We start from the raw sequence: 23,341 nt of genomic DNA on the forward strand, positions 1-23,341 counted from the left end.
GCAAACGAACCTGACGTGTGTCAGGTTGCGACCTCCTGATATCCATATTTTCCGAACACGGTTTCAGGTCGCACCTGCCTCATCAGGCCCTCCTCGGCTGCGGAAGATGCCCGATTGCGCCCTTCCTTTTCTTTTCGTGAAGTCCATCCGCCCGAGGGAAGAACGACGACTGAGCGACGACCAACCCGAATCTTGATTCCGAAATGCCTGGTCGCGTCCTTTGTCTCACTCCAGCTCTCAACGGGGCTTTTTCCACCAGAGCTTGGACCGAAGAAGAGGAAAGGCCCCCAAGTGGGCAGAGCAAAATCTTAAGTTCAAGCCATGATTGAGGGCTGCCTGGCTGCAAGGCCCCCAACCTGATGCAGATCTGGCGTCCAGAGTGGTGCCATTCCAAGTTTGTTAGGATGGAGCGCCAGGGATTGGAATGAGAGAGTGTGTTTTGCTGCTGCCTGAGGAAGGGTCTGGTGCTCAAGCGTGGTCGAGCTGGGGTGCTGCCTCTCGGTCACGGCGTGCGGAGTGTTCAAAGCCGCCAAAGTAATTTGTCATCGATTTAGCGTCGTCGCAGCCTGGCAAGGTTGTCGTCAGCGTTTCGGGGGTTGAAGAGGCTCAAGTGGACCCCTTTTGGTCCCTGTCTCTCACGGCAGCCAATAGTACGTCATCCTCAGCGCACGGGCAACACCACACCTGGGCAGTCCTGCGAGGGAACTTGTGATGTTGACACTCTCAGCTCTGCTCGAAGTTTGAAGTGAGGGTTGAAAGTGAAAACAACCATTGGTAAATAGGGGCTACCAAGTCTTTCCGTGGTCTCTTGACGGCGAACAACATGAAATCCCCAAAACATACCTATCATTCAGTGCATGGGAAAGCGGAGCAGCAGAACAAGGCCAGAAAGTCTCTTCTGAGCCTCCAGAACGCTGTGGAGGACCTCAAAAGGAATGAGCAGGGCAGGAGTGAGGGAAATAAACGTGGAGTTCACGGGCAGGAGTCGAGGAGAATCCGATTTCGGAAGCTCGAAATGAGGCTCTCCACATTCAAATGCTTCACGTCAAGAGGCGTCATATATCTCCTTGTCCTTTGCCTTGCGTATAATAAAGCCGAAGGCACAAAATGTCCGGTAAGGCATGGTGATTTTCCAAACGCCGGATCGTCGTGAGCCTTTGAAAACCTCGGTTGGATGAAGTCGTAAAATATCCTGAATAGCGCCGTGGGGTTACAACGTTCCTCTCTCCCATCCCTACTGTAGAATAGGTGAAAGGGGGACTGCAGGTTTGGTTTCCTTCTCTTCTTGCGCAAGGTTGTCCATGAATTCTTTGTGAAGAATCTCATACTCATCTGTATTGATCAAATCGTAGCTTGATCTGTCAACCAGTATGGCCGAGGTATCATCTCAAGTGGATGAGAGCATGCCCACTCGAGATTGATCAAGTACTTGACATTCCAATTATCATCAACAAAGACATTGCTTTGGTTAAGACCGGTAAGATTGAGGAAGAACGGGCCTCGAAGGAGGTCATGGTGGAAAGAGCAAGACCAGACACTGCGCATAGTTAAGTTAACCATCAGCATGGATGTCAAATCTAAGCCATCTTCAATACAATTCACTATGCTCGGATGGTGGCAAAGCTGATTTACATGAAATGCAAGGATGCTATTGACATAAGCATTAACAGTTGTAATAAGTTGCATTTCACGGCATGTCAAGCGGAATACGTTCATTCCCCAGTTGTTGGATATCCGGGGTAAGAGGCCGGCTATTCAAAGTCAGGTAGCCGTTCTCGTCCAGGGAAAACGATCCAATTCTTGGTGATGGAATATGCGCCAGATCTCGCATGATGCGCGACAGTCCACGGAAAAGATTCGCGCGCATTTTGCGGTTTCGACGGACAGCAATTCTCCCCAATTCAATGGGGCAAGGCAAGTTGGATTATTAGTTGTTTCTCAGGATCCCATCCTTGGGCATGGATATCAACTCGAATGCAGACATTGAAGCTACCATGCATCCAGTCCTTGACATCCACCATGCGACAGTCTGCAGAAGAGCGGTCGACGCGGTGGGCCGCGATGCTTTCCATAAGCTTGCAGTTGCGGTAGAGATGAGTAAAATACCGAATCCTCAGAGTCTGGTATCCCAATTCGTGGAGGATATTAGAGTCTTTTTCTTTTGCGGCGAGGATGTGATCTCCCCGCGAAGCAAGCGGGCGTTTCGGCAGGCCCGGCGGGTTTATGGTCCTCAGCCATTCTCAAAACCAACAGACTCCATCCTGAGCTAGGACTAAGGTAACCAAGAGAGGCTCTCGGTTTTGGCTTGGTATAGAATCCGATTACCGTCTATTCCCAAGCCAGGAGGAAAAGGCATTTCCCTGCCAGTAAGCCCGGATAAAGTAGCCACGTGAGCCTGCCCCTTGTTGGATAACCTAATTGGGTATAGCGCCGGGACGGACTTACTATTGTACGCGAGTTGCCCCTGAAGGGCCCTCGCACCAACCAGACCTTTGGAACACACAATTCTACCGATATTCAACCTGACGTCAAAAACGTTGAGCTACCCCGTCGGATCAACCCTTAATCCGGCACCCCTCCTTCCGGACGAGGAGCGCCTCAGGTCCAGGGACAACCGTTGCGACGGAGCAACCTTCTAACCAAGGCGTCGATTCATGATCCCTTCAGAGGCGCGGACGGGCAGCTGCCCATCATCCTCCTCCGCACTCACCCCACCCTCCCCATCCTTCTCAGCCAAACCCTCAAATCAGAAGTTCCCTCACTCAAATCCCTCTCATCCCCAACAAACTTCAACGTGTATCCCAAATCTTGTTCCGGACCGTTTGCATCCGTGTAAACAATCCGACAGGGTTCAGCGCGATAGTGGCCCGTTTCATACTCCGCAAGTTTGACCCCATGCTGAGGTGTTTGGACACCGTAAACAACCCCCTCAACTATTGATCCAGGGGCATCAACGAGTGCCGGGTACTGTCCCCATAGTTTGCACTCGTAGCCGATGATCTTTGCTGGGCGGAGTCGAAGGCTTGCCTCGCTCTCCAGTCCGAGTATCTCACGGAGCATGGAAGGATCAGCCAGTGTGCCGTAGAAAAAGTAAGGGCCTGTCGGTGTGGCCAAGAGATCTGTCACACGGGGAGGGTTGACTGGCTGGAAGAAGGCCTCCGGGGCCGCCGTTTTGAGTTTCTGGACGAAGGGGGAGATCTTCGGGCGAAGACTTTCGGCCTGAGGAGGGGGTGGTGGGGGAGGCTGGTTGGGAGCTTCCTCCTGGTCTCTGTCTGGAGGCATGACTGAGGCTATGTGGTTAAACGAGAGACAGAATAGAAATGCGTTCAAGGAAATCAAGTAGTTGAAGATCCGTGGCTCTTATGATGGGGCTATCCTCATTGTCTTGCTGGATTGTTGCTCGTTTCTCCCTGGTAGGTGACGAGCCAACCATAAGACGGACTAACTCCTCTCAAACTGAAAGGGTCGACTATCCCGAAGCTTGCCATTGGAGGGGCCATTGATCGCCAGGAACATGAGCTCAAGTTCGGCTCTCGGAGAGAAACAAATGTCTATTGCAGACACAAAATAAGTCCTTTGAACGAGTGAGCGCTTGCGTCTGATAATCTTGCGAGAGCTCATCTGAACCCTCATCGTGCATCTCCAGAGAGCTCCGTTTCGTCACAACGCCAGAACCAAGCGGCAATCCCACCTCAACCATGCGACACGATGACGTCCACTTCTCCCACGACCACCTCCAGCAGGCCTGATATAGAACATACCCACCCCGTCAACAGTTAATAGCCCCCGAGTACAGCGCAGATGCCACCTCAGACCAAGTCGTCGATGGGCTCAGGCGTCTAGGCGGCGTGGTAGTCCGGAGCACCGTCCCTCTCTCCTCCACCGCAAGGATGGAAAGGAGTATTCGATCATACGTTGAAACCGACGAGCCCTGGGAAGCACTCACCAACTTCTTCCCGCCCACCACCTGCCGTGCATTCGGACTAATCCAATCGCGCGCCTTCGTAACAGATATCGTCAAGAATGGGTTGAGCTGTACGGTGCCGTCTGCGAGCAAATCCTCACCACAAAGTCGGACACCTGGGACTGGAACCGGAAAAAAAACGTCAACGTCTCCGCCACGCCGGCCTGTCAACAGGTTCGGCAAGCCTCTCCACCGCGACTATGAGATTCACCCCGCCGGCCGACCAGATGGAAAAGATGCCCTTACCCAATCAACTCGCGCGAATTCCGCATCGGTTTTCTGACCTCGGTACGAAAATGAGGAAAGCGAAAGGGGCGACTTGGTGCATGACGGGGGGTGTCTTGGGAGCCCGACGAGAACTTCTTCTTGCACTACGCGGCGCTGAATCCAGGCGGTGGGTTCCGCAGTCCAGTTGTTATCACGGCGGGTGTGTTGAGGCAGGAGAAGTGAGAGGACACGCTCACAGCAGAAACACAACCCTAACACGCTCTCAGGTCTTGCAACAGGCATCTGAGGAGATAGAGAATAGATGACGATGGTTAAATTGCGATGGGTATGGAGAGGAATTCAAAGGCAAGTCATTGACGCTTTATCTCCTGGAGGTTTGAAGAGTCCGAACTTGGGCCTTCATCCTCTGTTACATGAGGGTTGGAAGCGAGCCTTCCAAGGCTGAATGCCAGTACGCGCTCACAACCTCGTATCACAATTAGCCAGCCCAATCAGGTTGGTTCGATCCGTTCTTCGAGATTCCCAGAAAATCAATTGATAGCATCATTTGCCTCATTGATAGCAACATGGCATCCTGCATACACATCCCGCCGGGTCCTCAGACCAAGCTCTCCACAGGAAGTTCTCGTATCCGGAGAGTCGCAGAATCCACGGCACATCCGCCAAGGACCACAGGATGGCAGAACCATCGTCGACCCGGATTCGTTTCTGCACGCCCCCGCAGTTTACGTCTTGGCGGGTAATCCGGGGAAGACAAGGGGTTTGATCGATTGGATCGGGATCTGAGATTCTCGTGTTCAACCCCTCCTTCTCAGCTGCGAGTTCGTATTGCTCGTATGATATTGGTATCTCGTTTAGAAGCGTCGGAACCTGAAATTCCGTCAATGGTGACGGGAGCCAGAGAGGAAAGTCTCTGAAGTGTGTGTGAGGGGCAGTGGAGGTTGAACAATGGCGAGGCGTTGGGAGGCGTATAAAAACTGGTCGAAGCCCAGCGGTGGGAGAGAAACGGAAAGAGACAGATCGAACTCTGAAGATCATCGTCTCTAATTCTTGGACATCATGCGTCTGTCTACCTATAGCCTTCTCCTTGCAGCTGTAGCAAGCATCGCCTGGAGTGCCCCAGCCGAGGGTCAAGCCAATGAGGTAAGCAGCTCATTCTCCGTACCAACTTCAACATATCAGAGCTAACATCTCCCTCTAGCTTGTAAAGAGACAATGTGTCGGTACGTCAACACCAAACGGGAAGGTGATGTCATGCTTTCTAACCCTACGTCAGATTGCGTCGAGTATTGCTGTGACAGTCATGGTGGATGCAATTTTCTCAACTGTGCCGGCTCCACTGTACGTTCCTTTCGTTTCATGTGAGATACCAATCAAGCTGACGGCGTGTTTAGTGTAAATGCAGCGATGCTGGCCACTGCTATTGCCAATGTAATTGCCATTACGGTTAGGGGAGGGTTGTCGTCATGCCTGGAAGTGGTGGAGGTGTCTGCCAAATCTTCGTGCGTTCGAGAGGTAGATACTGGTTGCGAAGGAGTGTGATGAGCTAGTATCCTGTCAATGCAAATATGATCGTCTGTTGCAGTGCTGGGCTTCTCTTTCTTCTATTCGGACGGGAATCCGTCTCTCGGCCTTCGATTTTCGGGGCACGGAAGAACCTCAGCACTCCGGGGCCGCCAGAAAGAGGCAATTTTCCGAGTCAAAAGACATGCATGATTTGGCCTCGACTGAGAGATGAATTGGTTCTCCGACTCTGGAACCGACGGCTTCTCCCCGGGCCCCCCGCCGGGGTTGTTCCCCTCCAATATATGCTCTCTCTTTAGCCTGCAATTGACTCGCATTTACCCTTGCAAATTATCCTTCGCTTCTTCGCGCCTCGGCTCCAGGTCCCAGAATCTTACGATCTGAAACCACCTGCAGAAATGCAGAAGGCATTCAGACAGCAGCAGGCTCAGACCGAACCCCCGAAGTACCCCGCCTTCTCCGTGTCCAAGCTCGGACTGCTGGCTTTCGGCCAGCTTGGCCTCTGCAGCCACAGGCGGGCCGACGATCCGCCAAGCTGGGGATTTCTGGATACGAGACGGCGTGCTGGTGATCGGCAGGGTTGCCTTCCCCCTTCACAAAGGAGCAAGTGTTTCGAATGTTCGACGGAGGCGCGCCCGTGTGTCCCTGACACAATCATCGATGCGTCGCACCTGGCTGCAACGCTGACGATCGACACGGCATTCATCATTGGAACTGGGGCTCCAAGTATAAATAAAACCCGGCAGGATCCCCCAGGAACTCCCTTTTTTTTAAACTCCAAGAAAAAAAACACACCACTTCACCGAAAAAAAAAAAAAAGCGTCAATCCACGATGAAGTCCTCCTTCCTGCCCCTCCTCCCGCTTGGCCTCGCAGCCACAGCCGCCGCCCAGGAGTTCTGCGAACAATACGGCACCGCAACCGCCGGCTCCTACATCATCAACAACAACCTCTGGGGCCAGGACTCCGGCCAGGGCTCCCAGTGTACGGGCCTGGACGGCTCCACCGACACCGGAGTCTCCTGGCACACAACCTGGACCTGGTCCGGCGGCGAGAACGAGGTGAAGAGCTACGCGAACTCGGGTCTCACCCTTGGCGAGGTCAAGTTGGTCTCCGAGCTGACCAGCATCCCGACCACCGCGGAGTGGGCTTACGATAACACCGACATCCGCGCCGATGTCGCCTACGATCTGTTCACCGCGGCCGACCCGAACCACGTTACGTACAGCGGAGATTACGAGCTGATGATCTGGTACCCTCCCCTTTGCTTAATGATACTGTAACTGCACGCGCTAACACGGCTTGGTAGGCTCGCCCGCTACGGAGGCGTCCAGCCCATCGGCGAGCAAATCGGCGAAGCCAACGTTGCCGGAGCAACGTGGGAACTCTGGAACGGCTACAACGGTGACATGAATGTCTTCAGCTTCGTCGCCCCCAACCCGGCGACCTCCTTCAATGCGGATATCAAGGAGTTCTGGGACCTCCTTGTCAGCGACCACCAATACCCCGCCGACAGCCAGTATCTCATCAGTATGTCCCCCCCACCCTCCCCTCTGTATTAAGTAAGTGACTGGGTGCTGACAATTTTTCAGACCTGCAATTCGGCACTGAGCCTTTCACGGGTGGTGAGGCGACTCTCACTGTTAGTTCCTGGTCTGCTAGTGTTGCGTAAGCAACGAGAAAGGGGAAAGGGATATAGTGGTTCGGGAAACGGGGATCATTCCATAAGATGGAAGATTTTATCCTCCCGATCAGTATGAGGTCAATGTTCTATGTAGAAAAATGATCATGGACATGCCGGTGAACATGTAACCCGCAATGATTCGCACATTATTATAGCAGCCCAAGAGCAATGCAGGTTGTTGACTCGGGGAAACAACGTTGAAGAGCCTCCCTCCCAAGGTCCCAAGCATCCAACCCAATCTTCCGCTGAAGTAGGAGGCATGCCAATGCCCCCTCTGAAATCAGTAATGGGGCTGGTCGCCTTGATTCCTAATCGTAAATCCAACAACAGAACTCGAATCCCACGGCCACACAGGCGTCCACTCCCCGACCCACTCATTCTCAGAAACGGACCTGTCACGATTCGAGGGCATATGCGAACACACAACGCCCGACGAAATCCCGTCGGGCCACGGACCGGATTTCGTACAGTTCGACTCCCGAGCCAGGATATCTGCTGTATCCGTCGGGCCGGAAAATTGCGTCGGGTATATTGCACCAGATTTCGGCTTCGGAATGAACGGGTGAGTTGAGAGATAGATGGGTTTTCAGGTTGTTTACAGAGTCATGCAGACCATTGAGTTTATACAGACTTTGGAGAGATCCTGTGCTGTGGTGATATATTTGAGGCACTGGCGAGCAGCAGTCCCCTGGGAAACGGCTTGAGGGATTTCACTCTGCGAAATTGTCTGATTTAACTCGCATATGTGCGTTTGAAATGGTGTACATCGTCTCGTACATATCTCTCCAGCGGCCACCGTCCACCGAGACGAAGACCGGAGTTCCTATACTTCACGGAACAGCGGAAGACTTCGCCATGCAGCCAACAACTCCACCTTATCTTCGGGAGAAAACACTCTAAATTAAGCCCGCTTCCCAGCGTGCTTCTTCGCCTCACGACTCCCGAACGGAAACCGAGCCGTGCGCTTGTCCAGCCCCGTCCTCCGACTTATCCGTCCATGTGTCGATCCAAAAAGTATACACCACAACCCCACCGCCGCGATAGCAGAGTACCCCACAACTGCGATGAGGAAGACTCCCTTGGCACTTTTCACGTACCGCATATAGGCGTAGAACGCACTGGTTGCGTGGAAGATGGATGTCAGGACGAGTGTCGGGACCGCATAGGGCGCCCTCGGGTCGGACTCAGACGGGGAGTGGGATCCCGGGTCTTCGGTTGCGACGGGGTCTGCTACGCCCGTGGTGAGCGGGATCGAGCCGGTGAGCATGATCGTCAGGGCGGAGATCGTGAGCAGGCTGAAGCCGAGACAGCGGGCGAAGTAGGTTTCGATTTCTGGACGTCATTACTCATTAGTGGTTGCAGGGCTACGGTAAAAGTGGCAGCATACGAGTCGCAGGACGAGTCTCGTCAAGAAGCATGGCTGATATTCCTTGCGGGATCGAGATCAGAGCTGCGCTTTGCAGGGAAAGCCATGCGGCCGTGGAGTATGTGTAGGCGTAGAAGACCTACACGGTTAGCACGGAATGACGACGGAGGTCAGCAAGGTTGGATTGCGTACGTCCATGACTGCAGCTTTGAGTCTTGTAACGACTTCGACTTCTTGACGAGTTTTTCAGAAGCCTGGAGGCGATACAAGTGTTCAAAAGAGAGCATTCGATGATGTCATCGACGGCAGTTGGTGGTGCTGGACACGTGACAAGCAGGGATGGGCAAGGAAACATCGCATGAATTTATTAACATCAAAAAGGTTCCTCCCTTGCTTGGGAGCCATGCTGTCATTCGTGAGTAGCTTTTGCCGAGGTATAGGGTCGAGGCCGGCTTGTTGAGGACGCGACGGTTGTTCGGGAAAGAATTCTGTGACCCAAGGCCACGTATATTCGCACAGGCACTGCCTCGCAGCAAGGATATATCCATCGCAGCTCCCAAGCTTGGCATTCAAGAAAGTCAAATAAAGCAGGACCGCGCAGGCTATCTAATAGTATTGAAAGGCCTATAGCGATGGAGGATCACCGCGCGCCACGATTCCTGATCCTTTCCGAGCGTCGGGCAAAACGCCGCGCGAACTTGGGACGATGATGCTTCTGCGCCAGCTGAGATAGATTGCGCGCTTCTCGATCCCGCACCTCGACATTCGCGCCGTTCGCAATCAAACAGTCGACGACCTCGGCCGAATACCCGAATGCAACAGCTCTCTGGAGAGGAGTCCACCCTTTCGCGTCGAGAGCCTCGATATTAGCACCGTTGTCAAGCAAAAGCTGTACGACTTTTTCTATCGGTCTCACAATTCCACTCCAGACCGCAGCGTGAAGAGGTGTCTGCCCGTTCTTGTCTCTGGCGTCGACTTCAGCTCCATTCTCGAGAAGGAACGCAGCCGCGTTCAGGCATCCTTGCCGAGCCGCCTCGTGAAGCGCTGTACTCGAGCACTTTTTCCTCGCGTGAATATTGGCCCCTTTCTCGAGGAGATATCTCATCACCCCTACATGGCCACTGAAAGCACCCAGATGAAGAGGAGTACCTCCGTTATCCGACGTCAGCGTAATATCGGCACCCCGTTCCACAAGGACCCGCACCATCTCTTGATCAGGTAGCCAGGCAGCCTTGTGCAGCGGCGTCCAGCCCTGTCTCGATCGTTCGTGGATATCCGCCCCGCTATCGAGGAGCAGGAGGACAATGAGCCGATACTGATCGAGCATCTTGTCCACGTCGTTCGCGCTGACCTTCCATCCAGAACGCATTCGGTTGCTCCAAATACATCTCGCCCTTTCCCGGTCTTCCAAAGCCCTCACAACGACACAGGCCGCCGAATAGTTGTCTTCCTTGGCGTCGAGGTCCGCCCCAGTTTCGAGCGCGTACTGTGCAGCGGTCAAGCTGCCAATTCGGATTGCCCACCACAGGCCCCGTGTCGCGCCTCGAGACTGGATGGCGCGACGATAGAGATAGGGGTTAAACAGTGAATGCATCCGCCGACTTGTCCGTGCGAGGCGACTCAGATCGCGATCTTTTGGCAGCTGGTCTGCGATGAGGAGCAGGCAGTCTGCAGGCCATTCGGAGAGGTGGCGCATTATCCTTTCCCGTCCTCTTCGTGGCGTTAAAGTAACTTCAGAACTGTCTCATTGATTTCAGACTTCGAGTCAAGTTTATGAAAGTCAAGTTTATGAACCCTGCACTTCGGCGTCATCCAGCAGAGCTGCCGTTGTCAAAGAGCGGAATGGGAGCCTCGTCGTGGAATTTCTGCTGCTCTCTTGGCTCATTGCTCCAGCACGGCGGCAATACGAGGGCCCAGACCCGGCCATTGTGCTTTCAGCCAAGGCATGAGACAAAATTCCTCCAAGGCCGCCATATTGGAAGAAACAAAAGAGAGTATTCCATGGGTCCCAGACTCCGAGAGCCACTACCCCAGTGCCGGTTCCATGATCGGTAAGTTACTGGATCCACTTAGAGCGGACCGTCCCATCTATGGATAGCTTGCGGCCATTTCATGGAACCGCAGTTGTAGGGATATACGTAGATTGCTGACTCTTGCATGGGCAATTGGGGGTTATTGCCCTCTTTAAATACAGCGTGATTGTGTATGCGCTGACTGACTGATGGTACCTCGGAATATATTTCTTCTGCCTTATCTACCTTGCATACTCGGGCAACGGGACCTAACTAACCACACCTCAGACTATATACACTTCTTCACGATAGCACGGGGTAGGTAACACGATTAATCACCCCTGGCTCGCCTCGGCACTCTCACGATTCTGGCCCATGGTACTGGTATCGTAGCCATGCTCCTGGAGGTACCGACGGAATTTGAGATCCTCCTCAGTGATGGTGTCCTGCCCAATATGGGGTAAACAGAACACTGCCAACGCGGCGCTGAAGATGCACAGCGCACTCGACACGAAGAACGGGTCTTGTCCACGTCTTGTCTCGTTGGGAGCGTTGTCCTGGATGATTGGGAAGATGTATGTCCCTACGAAAGCGCCGACTTTTCCCATGGCGGCCGCGATACCGTAGTACTGACCACGGATAGAGGTGGCACTTGACTTTGCTGCGCATAGCCCGATGTTGTCACCGGGACCGAACTCACCTAGAGCGAGGAAGATTCTACAGCGCATGTTAGTACGTCGAGGTTAAAATCACGTTGTTGACGCACCCATAGACAATGACGAACGCAGCGACGTTCTTCGGCGTATTGAGGTACTCGTAACAGCCCGCCATAATGAACCCGATAATTCCTTGGAGCCCAACTCCAATCGCCAGAGTCTTACGCGGCCCGAGCCAATCACTAGCGAAAGCACCAGCAACAGAGCCAGGGATGTAGAAGAGATTGACGACAGTATTCCACCCAAAACTCTTCCATAAGGGGTAGGTGTCTCCGAGGAGAATGGAAATCCATGCCGAGGAGTAGATGCTGAACGAGTAGGCGGAGAAGTCGTAAACGAACCAGATGAGAGAAACAACGGCCTGGTGGTCAGCCACAGACTCCGATATGGTTGGAATCGCAACATACCAAGCGTTTCCAGTAGAACCTAGATCTGCGTTAGCCTGGTTCTGCAGTGGTGAAACAGTGGAGCTCACTTGATAATTAACCAAACAGGAAACTTGTGCATGCGCTCGCGATTGAACTCTTCTGGCTCGTTAAGTTTGAGTCGGAGATAGAGGAGACTGAGGGGTGGGATAACGCCTAGTCCGAGGGCTACGCGCCACGCGGCTCGCAGATGACTTTCGGTGAAGATCAGTACTAGGATCATGGGCGTGAAAGCTGAGACGACAAATCCAAAGTCAATCTGCAGGTTGGTAAACATGATGAACCAACGGTTGCGATGCCCTCTCTTCAGTTCGCCAGTACTCTCCGCTGCCGACACAGACCCTGCGGGATATTCTCCACCAATTCCGATACCCAAAAAGAAGCGATATGCGGCGAGCGCCGCGAAGAGACCGTAGGTGCTCCCGTGGGAACCGTATGCGCCGGTGCAAAGGATGGCAAAGAGAATGAGGAGGAGGGTGGAGGTTAAAAGCGCGCCTTTTCTAGACCAGTGGTCACTTAGGACACCAAAGAACAGCATTCCGACGACGGTACCCGCGAACGCGATCGAGGAGACGTTTTTGCTGGCGGAGGATTTGGTATAGGCGTCGGCGTAAATCATACTGAGCATAGTGTTGACGGAACCAATAACCTGAGTGCGTCAGCTCACAGGACACCCCAAGAAACAAAACTGAGAAGACGAACACCATTGAGATAGCCATCGGAGAAGAGACCAGCGCCGCAGGCGATGGTCGGCCAGCTACGCTCCCAGCGACTCTTCGCCAGATTCTCAAGAGGGGTTTCAGCCGAGGGACTTGGTGTGACCTCCCCAACGGACGATTTTTCCTCGTCCTTAGCCATGGTCGAGAAAAAGGTGGACTGAGAAGGGGATGGTCAAAGATTTTCTGGCGAAGGCGCCGTGGGGAAGAAGGAGACCGGGGGTGCCCACTGATAAAAGGAAGTCTGCGAGGGATGATCACGGCGGGTGGTTGGCGCAACCTTGGAAGGCGAGCGACTGCTCAAAAGGGCAAGGCCAGCGTCTGCCGGGCGCTGTGGAATCTCGTCGAAGACTTAACCTCTATAGCAACGTTGGGAGGGAAGACCATTCATAATATAATCAGGCTGGAAGAGTTCTTCTGTTATCTTCGCAGGACCAAGCACGGGCTTCTCGGTTCTCCAACTCGTGCGGCGGTCGACGGGGCGGGCGACCTCGGGGTGGCCGAGTGCAACATCAGCATAGATTCGGAAATCTCCGAGAAGGGGATGGATGTATGTGGCGGTTGTACAAGCCAAGATCATCTCGGGAAGACACAGAAGCTTAGGGAAGCTTGTCATCCTGCCAAGAATCATCAATTGCCGGTCCATGTGGAATCTCTCAGGACCGAAGGAGAGAGAGCGATGAGGAATGGGAGAGGGAGACGAGAGCACGTGGTCTGGCCGGTCGTCAGGTTGAAACCTCGCTTTCGAGCCAGGCGGACGATCCTCATGGCATCCACTGACGGACCGCCAAGCTCAAAAAGCTATGGTTCAGTCCAATAGTAGTGCCCACTCTGAGTTGAGAACATCTGAACATATTTTGCGTATTTGGCGCTCGGCTTCTGTTGTCAGTTCTCTGCTCAATCCTCCAGGTGCAGCTCGTCGTCCAATCAAGTGTGGCAACATGTAACAAGGAAGGTTGATTCGTAGCCCGGCATCTCATGTAGCTGCTTTTGTATCTCTTTTCTTGCTTGTACCTTTGAGGGGTAGCTGGAGAGTGAATCTTATCCACGACCATCATGGTCAGTTGGAAAGCGGAACAGTACTCTGCCACTATGATTTGACGGCAGACCACGGTGAAAAACAACATCAGCCCCCCTTCAAGCTGATTTCAGCTTTGTATCCAAATTGCTCTGACACCTCTATGATATTGCTTGGTGACGAATGTGCCTGAACGTTTTCAGGCTAATATCGGTATATACACCTGACATTAAAAAAAAATTAGCCTGCATGATGTTATCCCATATCAAGGTGATAGGAAAATCCTTAGGTCAGGTGGCTATCCTTTGTAAATCTATGAGTAAACCGCGCGGTACATGGCAGTTGAGAGTAAGGATTGGAGATCTGTGGCAGGATAAGACGTAAGGGATCAAAAGATGACTTACCTGTACCAGCTCTGGCAAATCATGATTGAATTTGCTCACACAGCTAACAGCTATGTTCACACCCAGATACACGAACTTTGCTTTAGGACTCTAACCATTACTTCCTTGACATTATCCTTTCTTTATAATACTCTATTATATTGTATCTATTGACTAACTATGGTATTGTTACAAAGTATCCTAGCTTCATTACCCTGGGCACTAATGTTATAAATCTATACATTGTGCAATACTCCACTAATGACATCACTAGTGGATGTTGTTCCAATGTCAAGGTACGCTACAGTCGGATGTCACCTTATCTGTCTTTAGTAGAGCCTGTCTAGTGGCTACCGCAGGGGCTGGCTGTAGTCATGGCGCTGCATACCGATGGTCTAAGTGCATGCTCATAATACCGAATATAGATATTGATTACTAGTGTTTTGGGGTATAATTACACAATTAACTGCTGAAAATCCTCTCTTGCCAATATAAATTGATGCATATTTTCTCGACCCTAGCCAATTTAAACTCCAACCATATTTTAAGATGATAATTGCTATCATAGGGGCAGGATGGAGTGGCTGCCATCTTGCGTGCGAGCTATCTGGAGCCGGACATACGGTAATTCTCTCAGAACGTGAAAGTCAGATATTCATGGGTACATCGGGGTCTTTCGGTATCCGTCTGCACAGAGGTAGGTTGTCAGATAAATTGACAGCCAGTCTATATGAGAGTGCAAACCCCTCTGACACTCGTCTAGGACCCAATTATCCTCGCTCCAAGGCTACGCGCCTTAATTGCCAGAAAAGCAACTACCTGATATATTGAAATGAGGAATGCCACAGCATATTGACAAACCATGTTAGCTTCGATCGCTGCATCGCCAAGTATGGACACTTTGTCACTGACAATGAGTTTTCCATTTATGGGAATGGAATTCGTGACTCGGAAAACGCTTCATCAAAGGTCTCAGATACCGTATTTCAGGACGTATGCATGGAGAGCTCTTGTTGCAGGCGTGTCGATCCCGATATCTACGGCTTCGCAGATATCAGCTGTGCTTTTGAGCTTAACGAGCCGAGTATTGCTATCGGTCCTCCAATCCGGAATTGGTTCGAAGCAGTCATCACGAGAATGGGAATTGAAACTCTCTTAAATGCAACAGTCGTTAAGATGCGGCAGGTTCTGAATCCGAGTACCGGACTGACAGCCGTGGCGATTGAGTTCGAGCGCACCGGCGCGACGTCCAGTCGATCAGTAGTCGATGTTGCTATCAACTGCACCGGATTTCATCACTTTGTCCCCGAGGCTCTCTCGAATCCCACCTCATCAGTCTATTTCCCCTATACATATCAGACATGTGTGGCCCTAGAGTATCAAGACAAGGCACCAACGTCAAACAAGCCGATTTCTTTTATTTGCATGGATGGCTGGTTCCCTTGCCTCATGCCCGCAATTGATGACCTAACTACCTCCGGCCCTCAGCGAAACTATATACCCACGCATGGAGCTTTCACTATCCTAGGTTCATTCGACACACCCGATAAGGCTAGCGAGCTGCTAAAAAGAAACCTCACAGACGAGTATATACAGCAGAAAATCCGTGGTCCAGTTGAGCGAGAAATGCAGCGCTTTTGGCCTGACTTTTCGGGAAGATTTTCCTACAAAGGCTGGCACGGCACAATTTGGTTAAGCCAAAATGCCCTACAGAATTCCGTAGCAGCCTTGTCTTCGAATACTGCAGCATTATACACGTCTTCCCGGGAAATGTCAGTAGTGTTTTTGATATCCGTGATGAGATTGTGTGCCTCTTGAAGACATAATATATGCTGTCTCGCCATGTAACAAGGAAGCAAGGATTTCGGTTCGTTACTGAAGGTGTGTTTGGAAGTGGACGTCGGTAACTGTGTAAGGAGCCTACCCTCTATGACCGTAGCACTTGCTGGCTGCAGACATACAAAGAAGAAAGTCCAACCAAGAGAAATACTTAATCAACTAGGAATGAGAGCTGTGAAAACATCCATTTTGAGGTTGTACTAAAGTCAGGATCTAATAATCCATGCTATCCCGATGCATAGTATAATAATAGATATACTAATCACCTAAAATACAGCCCTAAGTATGAATAAGTTAACTATAAGTATTATAAGAAATTCTAGGACGTATCTATATAAATTGCTAAGGGTAGATTACAGATCAAATATGGAAGCTGACCTTGGGAACCTTACCTATGTCGGGTAGCCGGGGGTATTACCTGATTAGGATATCATGGTTGAACCACTTGGGTAAGTGGGTCAGTCTTACAGGTTCGGCCCTTCCTGGTGCAAGAATCAGGGCTGCAAAATCCCTCTCATGGACTACGATGATACTAGTATTCGCTTAATAGGCCCTTTTTAATCGCTGATGGGAGTGATATTGCTATTTGGCTTTGAAGGGCAAGGATACCTAATCACATCAATCCTCCGTGTGCCTCACCAACAGCTCCTCCTTGATTTCAATTTATTGCGCATCTACCCCTTTGCTGTGGACTTGCTGGCAAGTACTCACTCTCTACTATTACACTATAGTTGAGATCATAATTGACGTGTCAGGGAGCGATGGTAGGTCTGCATGGTCATGGACATCGAGAGGTTTCGGCTCATGGATATCAATGCTTGGACGTAGCTTGGGTTTGATCTTTGTTATGCGGGCTCCTTGGAGAAGTTCATTCCAATATGAAATAGCCATCGGGCGTTGTTGGGAAATGTAACACATGAATTGGGAAAACAATGGTGAGTCTGTGGACAAGGCCAGCCCAGGGCTTTCTAGTAGAGATTTGAAGATAATCTGCATCGATATCGCGGCATTTTGGGCATTTTGCAGGCGCACTGCCAACCGATTTGCTTGAATGCCATGACTGAATAATATAATAGCTCGAGGAGGTTGGTGTTTGGATAGCTGTTTCAAGGCATTCAAGTCATATTCGTGAAAGAAAGCCGTCAAGATCTTCAGGCACATTTTCAATCTCAAAGGGTGAATCAACCTGGTTCAGGACAAGTTGCCAATATTTTCCTCGAACATGCACAAACGATGTTCTGAGAATTGGAAGTCTCTCCACTGTTCAGGCGCAGTTCTTTTTGATAGCCATGAGATCCAAATTAGCGCTGTCGAGGTCCACATCGAAGTAGTCCATGTCTTGGCACCAAGCTGTGGCGCAGTAAAGAACGCCATTTTGAGTGGGACAGGAAGAACTTCAAAGATCGACCCGGGCAGAATGCCCATGTTAAGTGTCCTGATGCTTTCAAGAACGGCTATTCTTGTATCAGGATCTATCAAATCAATCATTGGAATTGCAGTAATGCTTGCATCGGGACAAGAAATCTGCTCGGGTTCAAGGTTCCGAGTTGTCTTATGGCGGAATCTGTCTTGCACCGCCCTGGCATCCCATCCAGCTGGAGTCGCCCATTCCTTCGCCCCTTTCTCTCGCTGCGGACGCCAAATGTCCTGGACACTATCCATAATGGGTAGATTGGGAAGGTAAGATGAGACAGAATATTTGTGTACAACTCAAAAGTATCCACAAGAAAAAGTTACTAATAATATCCCCCCAGCTTTACATACCCAGCTTGCCCAATTGATTATCTCCCCACATGCCATACCGACTGTGCTGGTTCGACGCACTCAACGGATTCCCAGGGAGCGGACTGCCCGCGTATTTCTGCGGGAACTTGAACTTACTCGCTGCCGCTGCACCAGATGTCATGGTCTGCTGGACGAAGTCGAGTGCGCTCTGGTCATTCGTTCCCAGCCCCTGCATCGATGACTTGGCTGCCGTCCACCACGCTGCCTGACTCTCTTCAACTAGGGCCATGTGTCTGTCGATCCAGTAGCACCACAGCGTACGTAGTCCCCAGTGTTTCACGTCGCGAGGGGCCTTGGGATACTTGAGGGCATTGCCTGGCGGGGGGTTGTTATAGTATTGCTCAGTGTATTGACGGTCGAATTCGTCACTGATTTTCTCAATGTCCTGGCTAGGCTTCATCCACTTCTCTTTGAGGGTCTGGAGGTAGTCGAAGACAGTGGCGCTCTGCTCTCGTTAGAACTGGCTAACTTATCAAGGGGAGCGGGGAGAGAGGGAATACCATCATGATCATTTCCGCGAGGTCCTTCGTCTTCGGGTTGCTCGGCAACCGTGTCAGGTGTCCTTCGGTGATTGTCTTCTTCACCCCGTTCGGCTTATCGTGGTAGAGAACCAGGAGATCAGGGTTGAGGTTGCTCCCGAGCACATCTGCCGTATGCATTACCCAGTTCTTCTTTGAGGCTCCATTGCTCCTCGACCACTGCATACCACCAGAGGGTCCTACTTTCTGTTAGTCTGTACGAAGACACAGGCTTTCTGAGGGACGCACCTCCAAAAACAGCCTCACACCACTTCGCATCAGGGCGCGTCCAGTCGCTCGGGAAAGGCAACTTGGGTTTCAAGGTCGAGCCCGGCAAACTGTAAGTTGTCTCACCTCTACCCCCACAGACCCATTCGAGGAAGTGCTTGACCAAGTGTACTTCGAAGACATGCTCCGATCGGAAAGCGGATGCTGGGAGGCCCTTGAGTCCGTTGACCTGGTAGACGCCGGTGGAGCTCTTGATGGTATTCTGCTTGACGGTTTTGGCGGAGCAGCGCGTCTTGTCGTTCGGGTCCTTCGAGCTCGAGAGCATGAATTCGGGGAGGTACCACTACGTTCATTAGCCGAATGATTTCCATGGCCACGAGATAAGGGCATACCTTGGCCACATTGGGGGGTCCGTCTATCTTCGCATTGCAACTAGGGTACCTGAGGTAAGTGAACTTCCGCCCGCCATTCACGAACGATAGTGTCATATGCTTGTCAGTATTCCCCACTGCACGTTCTAGTAGGGACCCCCCATCGTCGGTGCATTTCTCGTCATCTCCGGGCGGGTAGAGCGGACACGAGTCTCCATCGTCCTGACGCTTCCCGAGAAGGGAGTCTTCATCATCTTCGTCATCTCCGTACATAGAGCACATTACACACTTATTACCACCGCCACCGCCTTCTCCTGGGCATTCGAGGAAGCTGTCTGGAACAGTAACCAGCGGACCGAGTGTAAGTGTGTCTCGTTTGTAGTGAGTTGTGCCGACGCCAGGAGAGAAGTAACTCCCTGTCGCATTGCCACCATCAATCCATCTCCTCAGATCCTTCGATGAATCGCCCGGACAGTCGGACCCTGTGATCTGTTTCCGCGGCGTTTCGGCAAGCGTATAGCGATATTGACCACCCCAGTCGAAGAGGTCGGGCGCCTCGAGTTGGGCATAGATCTTCGACCCGGCGTCGATCCCATAGCTGAAGGGACAGCTGTTATCGCCATTGTGTTCGTATTTCGCTTCCGCGTGTCCGATCACGTAGCCGTCTAGAACGAGGTCCACGGCGCACCGATCGACCCCCCATTTGTCGTCGAAGACAATTCCAAATGTCACAGTGGGCTTCAGGTGAAGGGCGATCTCGCCGTTGGCCGACACAGATGCGTCAAAGGAGGGTTTGCCCACGGTGTCTGCTTTGCGGTCTGGGTCATCGAGAGTTTCGGGGGGGTGTTCATCGTTCTCGGGGTAAGTTTGCTGGATCTCCCATGAGGCTAGGGTGACGGCTGCCTCCAGGTGACCAGCCAAGACGAGGGAAGCGTCGGCGGAAGCGTAGACGGCGAGGTTCGGTCCGATAGTGACAACTCCTGGAACGCGGAATGTGGCACCGGGGAAGTTATCCAAACCGATCAGCTTGATATCACCAGTTGAATACGTAAGAGACGCAACGGCATCCAACTCGAAAATCGCCTTGACTTCACCCGCATTCTTGAAGTAGAGGTATGACTTGCTCAGATCGAGACCATCGTGGAGCGAGAGCGTAGTGATGATAGTAAGACCGAACGAGGTCTCAACCTCCAGTTCCGCCGTAATGGAGGATTTGATATTCGCCTGCGCCTGCACTCCACCGACATCACAGGGTCCAAACTGCTGGTCAATGAGAAGGAGCTCAACCTTCTCGGAAACGCGGTGGTTCAGCTCTTCGGTAACCTCTGCCTGGCCCGTGGAGATGAGATTCGCAAGCCAGTTGAGGACGCTCTCGCCAAACCACCGTTTATGCAGACTCTCGCGATCCATGCCACCGAAGTGGTAGGCATCGCGCCATTCCTCCTCCAGCCACCGCTTGCGGTTCTTATGATACCCACCCTCATCACGCTTCACACGGTGAGCGCGCCTCTCTTCATCATCGTCCGCAGGTCGATCAACAACAGCATCCCAATACCCAGGCTGGTTACTAAAATCAATACGCATCTGCGGGTCTCCAAAATCGCGGGGGACACGCTTGAAGTCATAGTCGAAGGTGAGGTCATACACAGACGCATCATTCAGATCGCGTTTCGCGAGATGGCCCGGAAGAGACTGGTTCTGGGAAAGCTCAAACGACTTTGCGACGGCGTACCGACCAGGTCCGCACCGGTCGGGCATTTGGAGGATCGTGCCGGGGACACCATAGCCGCGGTGGATGTGGTCGCAATTGTTGTCGGGGCTGGAGTCGGCACAGACCATCCGGATTGTGTGAGCCTCTTCGCTCTCCGTGTCCGGACAGTCCATGAGCTCCCAGGAGGACCCGTCGCGTTTGTCAAGGGAGACTTTCACTTGGTCGGCAGCTGTGATGACGACGAAACCGAATGAGGCGTCCTAACAATGTCAATTCTGTTGAAATATGAGATCATATGGGCAAGGACTTACATCGGGCTCATCTTCTTCATCTACTTGCGACTCGCCGGTGCCCCAAGTATCGTCAATTTGGAGATTGAAATCCGGATCAGAAGCATCGTCTGGAGGGTCCTCGAAAAGATATTCCAAGGGAACCGGGAGGAACAGCGTCTCGCCGCTGGCAGGGGTACAGCAGAAGGCTCGTTGGCGGACACTGGACAGTGTTAGCAGCGATCGCTATTTTTCAGCCTTGGAGAACCCACGTCGGGAAACAGTCCTCTCCTTCACCGTAAGGGCTTAATGTAAGGTCTACGTCGATACCAGTCTCGCAGTGGTTATCATCGCAGCTATAGATGCCACGTCCACCTCGTCCCTGCTGCGGGTTAGGCAATGCTGGTTACCAAAGGGAACTGGGGAACGCACAGCCCAGTAACAGTCCTTCCAATTCTTGATCTCCTCCTTGGAGCAGCAGTACTGCCGCATATTGTCAATCTCGATGTCATCCAAGGCGTCAGCCAGCGCCTGGCCCCACAACCCAGTAAAGTCGAGAATATCCGAAACAGTCGTCAAGAATGTGCCCGCGAAGGTGAGCAGCTCCTGATCATCTGAACACTGGTCTTTCCAGCCACAATTGATCCCCCCACCAGCGGCGACCTCAGGGATGGGACAGCAGTAGAACTGCCGACCATCAGAGCAGTGTCCGTTGCCGCCATCGACGGCTGAGGCGAGAGCGACTTCACCACCGTGGCACTGTCCGTTACAGAGACTCGGGTTTCCACGCCAGGCACAGGTCTTCGGATCGGGAGCGGACGTTATAGGACAGCAGATGCGTGAATCGCCCTTGTCGCCGCCGTCGGGACACCCGAACGAGGTCATCTCGATCAGCCCAGGGCCGCAAGGCTTGCCGCACTCAGTCGTGGAGCAGTCACCAGGGTGCTGCTCCTCCCAGTAGCTCGTATCGTCTCCAATGCTATCTGTCGCAACGAGGTCTTGCGGGTAGAGCACTCCGCGCAGTGCATCGCGATTGCGGTCATCCTGATCAATAGCCCAGATCAAGAGACCTCCAAGACCCTTCTCGTTCGCAAACTTGATCTTCTGCTGGAAAGTCTGCTGGTCGTCGTACGAGATCCATTGATTCTCATCCCAGATCAGGTACTTGATTGCGTTTTCCTTGTCGTAGACGGGAGTGATGTCGTCTTCGGCGATGATATCAATGATCTCGCTGTAGGCAAGGATACCGGTAGTATCAGTGCAGCCACCCTTCTTGCCGCCTTCTTTGAACACACAGCCCGGGATATCGCATTTCTTGTCCTTGAGCTCGAAGGTGCGCGAGTAGAACGCAAGACCCATGTTCACTTTATCCGCGGGAATGTTGTTTCTCCAGAGCAGGTTCAGAGCGAGGTCAATTTCTGTGAGGTTGGTGTGGCCGAGGACATGCTTGCCAATCGTGTTATTGGCGTCCCAGATCCCGTGGAGATCGTAGCTCATGAGATTCATGTAGTGAGCGGCCTTGACCATGGCCTCGATTTCGAACCAGCGGAGATACCAGTACGATGTCGGGGCCGTGAAGGAGAGTTCAAATTCCAGCCCCTCATCGTCAAAGGCTTTGCGGATTTCCTGCATGAGCTTCGCATAGTTCTTGCCGTCATTTTTGCTATCCCAGTCAGGCGGCTGGCGATCCGGTGCACCCGGGTACTCCCAGTCGATGTCGACGGCGTCGAAGCCGTAGTGGCGCATGAAGGAGAGCAGGTTCTTGATGAACTTGGATCGCTTCTCCTTGGTGGAGGCGAGGTCAGCGAAGACAATCTGCGTGTCTGTGTGGTTGTCGTTGAATGTCCAGCCGCCGAGGGACACACCCAGGACGACCTGAGGGTTGCGCTCCTTCAGAGCTGTGAAATCCGTCAGGGTCTTCTCGGGGACGTCGGGCATGGGCCCGATTTCATAGTCGTCGGGAGAGATATAGGCGAAGGCATCTATCTCAGTCAGTACCAACCCACAAGACAGCAGAGCCACGGGACATACAGTTGACGTGAGTCAGACTCTCCACGGGAATCTGCTTAATATTCATCCCCATACACTCCTTCTCATAATTCCACGCCTCATAGTACCCAATAATCCGTTGCTGGACATTCCCCGACGACGCACCAGACCCTGGCTGCTCACACCCGCTCTGGCACCCGTCGCCGCAGAAGTCCCCGGTGGTCCCGCAGAACCCAAACTCACTGCAGCACACATTCAAGGGACATTTCGTGCCGGGCTCTTTTGCGTCCTTGCCGCACTCTGCATGTGCGTCGCAGTTGCTCCAGCAGGCGTCGTTAGGCGATTCCCCGGTCGTCCCGCAGTACGTCTCGCCGAAGCCGCAGAAACCGGATTTTCCGCAGCAGGCGCCATTTTCACAGGGTTTGTCTTCATCACAGGAGTACTCGTCTGACAAAAGATAGGTAACAGGGTTGGAGGAGAGACCGAGTTCCTTGAAGACGTTGTTTGCCGCGAGGGCATTGGCTAAAAAGAAAAAGAAAAGAAGGGAAAGGCACAGTATGCGAGCCATCCTGAATGAACGAACGTCCTGAACAGTA

At 52.4% G+C, this 23,341-nt stretch overlaps 7 protein-coding genes across 7 annotated transcripts; 2 read left to right on the forward strand and 5 right to left on the reverse strand.

The window, feature by feature from the left end:
• Nucleotides 1-2,489: 2,489 nt before the first annotated feature.
• BJX67DRAFT_347245 (gamma-glutamylcyclotransferase family protein) lies at nt 2,490-3,331 on the reverse strand. The gene has a single exon (XM_071028510.1). The coding sequence runs from the start codon at nt 3,280-3,282 to the stop codon at nt 2,707-2,709; it is 576 nt and encodes a 191-aa protein (XP_070888871.1). The 5' UTR covers nt 3,283-3,331; the 3' UTR covers nt 2,490-2,706.
• Nucleotides 3,332-5,178: 1,847 nt separating this feature from the next.
• BJX67DRAFT_347248 (uncharacterized protein) lies at nt 5,179-5,952 on the forward strand. The gene is made up of 4 exons (XM_071028511.1): nt 5,179-5,335; nt 5,394-5,415; nt 5,469-5,533; nt 5,587-5,952. The coding sequence occupies exons 1-4, from the start codon at nt 5,252-5,254 to the stop codon at nt 5,641-5,643; spliced, it is 228 nt and encodes a 75-aa protein (XP_070888872.1). The 5' UTR covers nt 5,179-5,251; the 3' UTR covers nt 5,644-5,952.
• BJX67DRAFT_347249 (uncharacterized protein) lies at nt 5,944-6,514 on the reverse strand. The gene has a single exon (XM_071028512.1). The coding sequence runs from the start codon at nt 6,423-6,425 to the stop codon at nt 6,144-6,146; it is 282 nt and encodes a 93-aa protein (XP_070888873.1). The 5' UTR covers nt 6,426-6,514; the 3' UTR covers nt 5,944-6,143.
• Nucleotides 6,515-6,523: 9 nt separating this feature from the next.
• Nucleotides 6,524-7,570, forward strand: BJX67DRAFT_324516 (glycoside hydrolase family 12 protein). Its single transcript, XM_071027387.1, has 3 exons — nt 6,524-6,967; nt 7,025-7,245; nt 7,308-7,570. The coding sequence occupies exons 1-3, from the start codon at nt 6,549-6,551 to the stop codon at nt 7,385-7,387; spliced, it is 720 nt and encodes a 239-aa protein (XP_070888874.1). The 5' UTR covers nt 6,524-6,548; the 3' UTR covers nt 7,388-7,570.
• Nucleotides 7,571-8,300: 730 nt separating this feature from the next.
• On the reverse strand, nt 8,301-8,963 carry BJX67DRAFT_378941 (uncharacterized protein; the record flags this gene model as incomplete). The annotated part of the gene is made up of 3 exons (XM_071032441.1): nt 8,301-8,731; nt 8,787-8,904; nt 8,958-8,963. The coding sequence occupies 3 exons, from the start codon at nt 8,961-8,963 to the stop codon at nt 8,301-8,303; spliced, it is 555 nt and encodes a 184-aa protein (XP_070888875.1).
• Nucleotides 8,964-11,112: 2,149 nt separating this feature from the next.
• On the reverse strand, nt 11,113-12,776 carry BJX67DRAFT_370674 (putative MFS phospholipid transporter (Git1); the record flags this gene model as incomplete). Its single annotated transcript, XM_071030950.1, has 5 exons — nt 11,113-11,494; nt 11,544-11,854; nt 11,901-11,919; nt 11,969-12,567; nt 12,621-12,776. The coding sequence occupies 5 exons, from the start codon at nt 12,774-12,776 to the stop codon at nt 11,113-11,115; spliced, it is 1,467 nt and encodes a 488-aa protein (XP_070888876.1).
• Nucleotides 12,777-17,630: 4,854 nt separating this feature from the next.
• Nucleotides 17,631-23,313, reverse strand: BJX67DRAFT_378944 (glycosyl hydrolases family 18-domain-containing protein; the record flags this gene model as incomplete). The annotated part of the gene is made up of 8 exons (XM_071032442.1): nt 17,631-18,104; nt 18,160-18,377; nt 18,427-18,748; nt 18,798-20,747; nt 20,799-20,979; nt 21,029-21,138; nt 21,189-22,738; nt 22,788-23,313. 8 exons carry the CDS (start codon nt 23,311-23,313, stop codon nt 17,631-17,633), a joined length of 5,331 nt encoding a protein of 1,776 aa, XP_070888877.1.
• Between the last annotated feature and the right edge of the window lie 28 nt (nt 23,314-23,341).

This window comes from Aspergillus lucknowensis, assembly GCF_044049455.1.
Source record: "Aspergillus lucknowensis strain CBS 449.75 chromosome Unknown BJX67scaffold_8, whole genome shotgun sequence".
In the NCBI taxonomy this organism is placed as follows: domain Eukaryota; kingdom Fungi; phylum Ascomycota; class Eurotiomycetes; order Eurotiales; family Aspergillaceae; genus Aspergillus; species Aspergillus lucknowensis.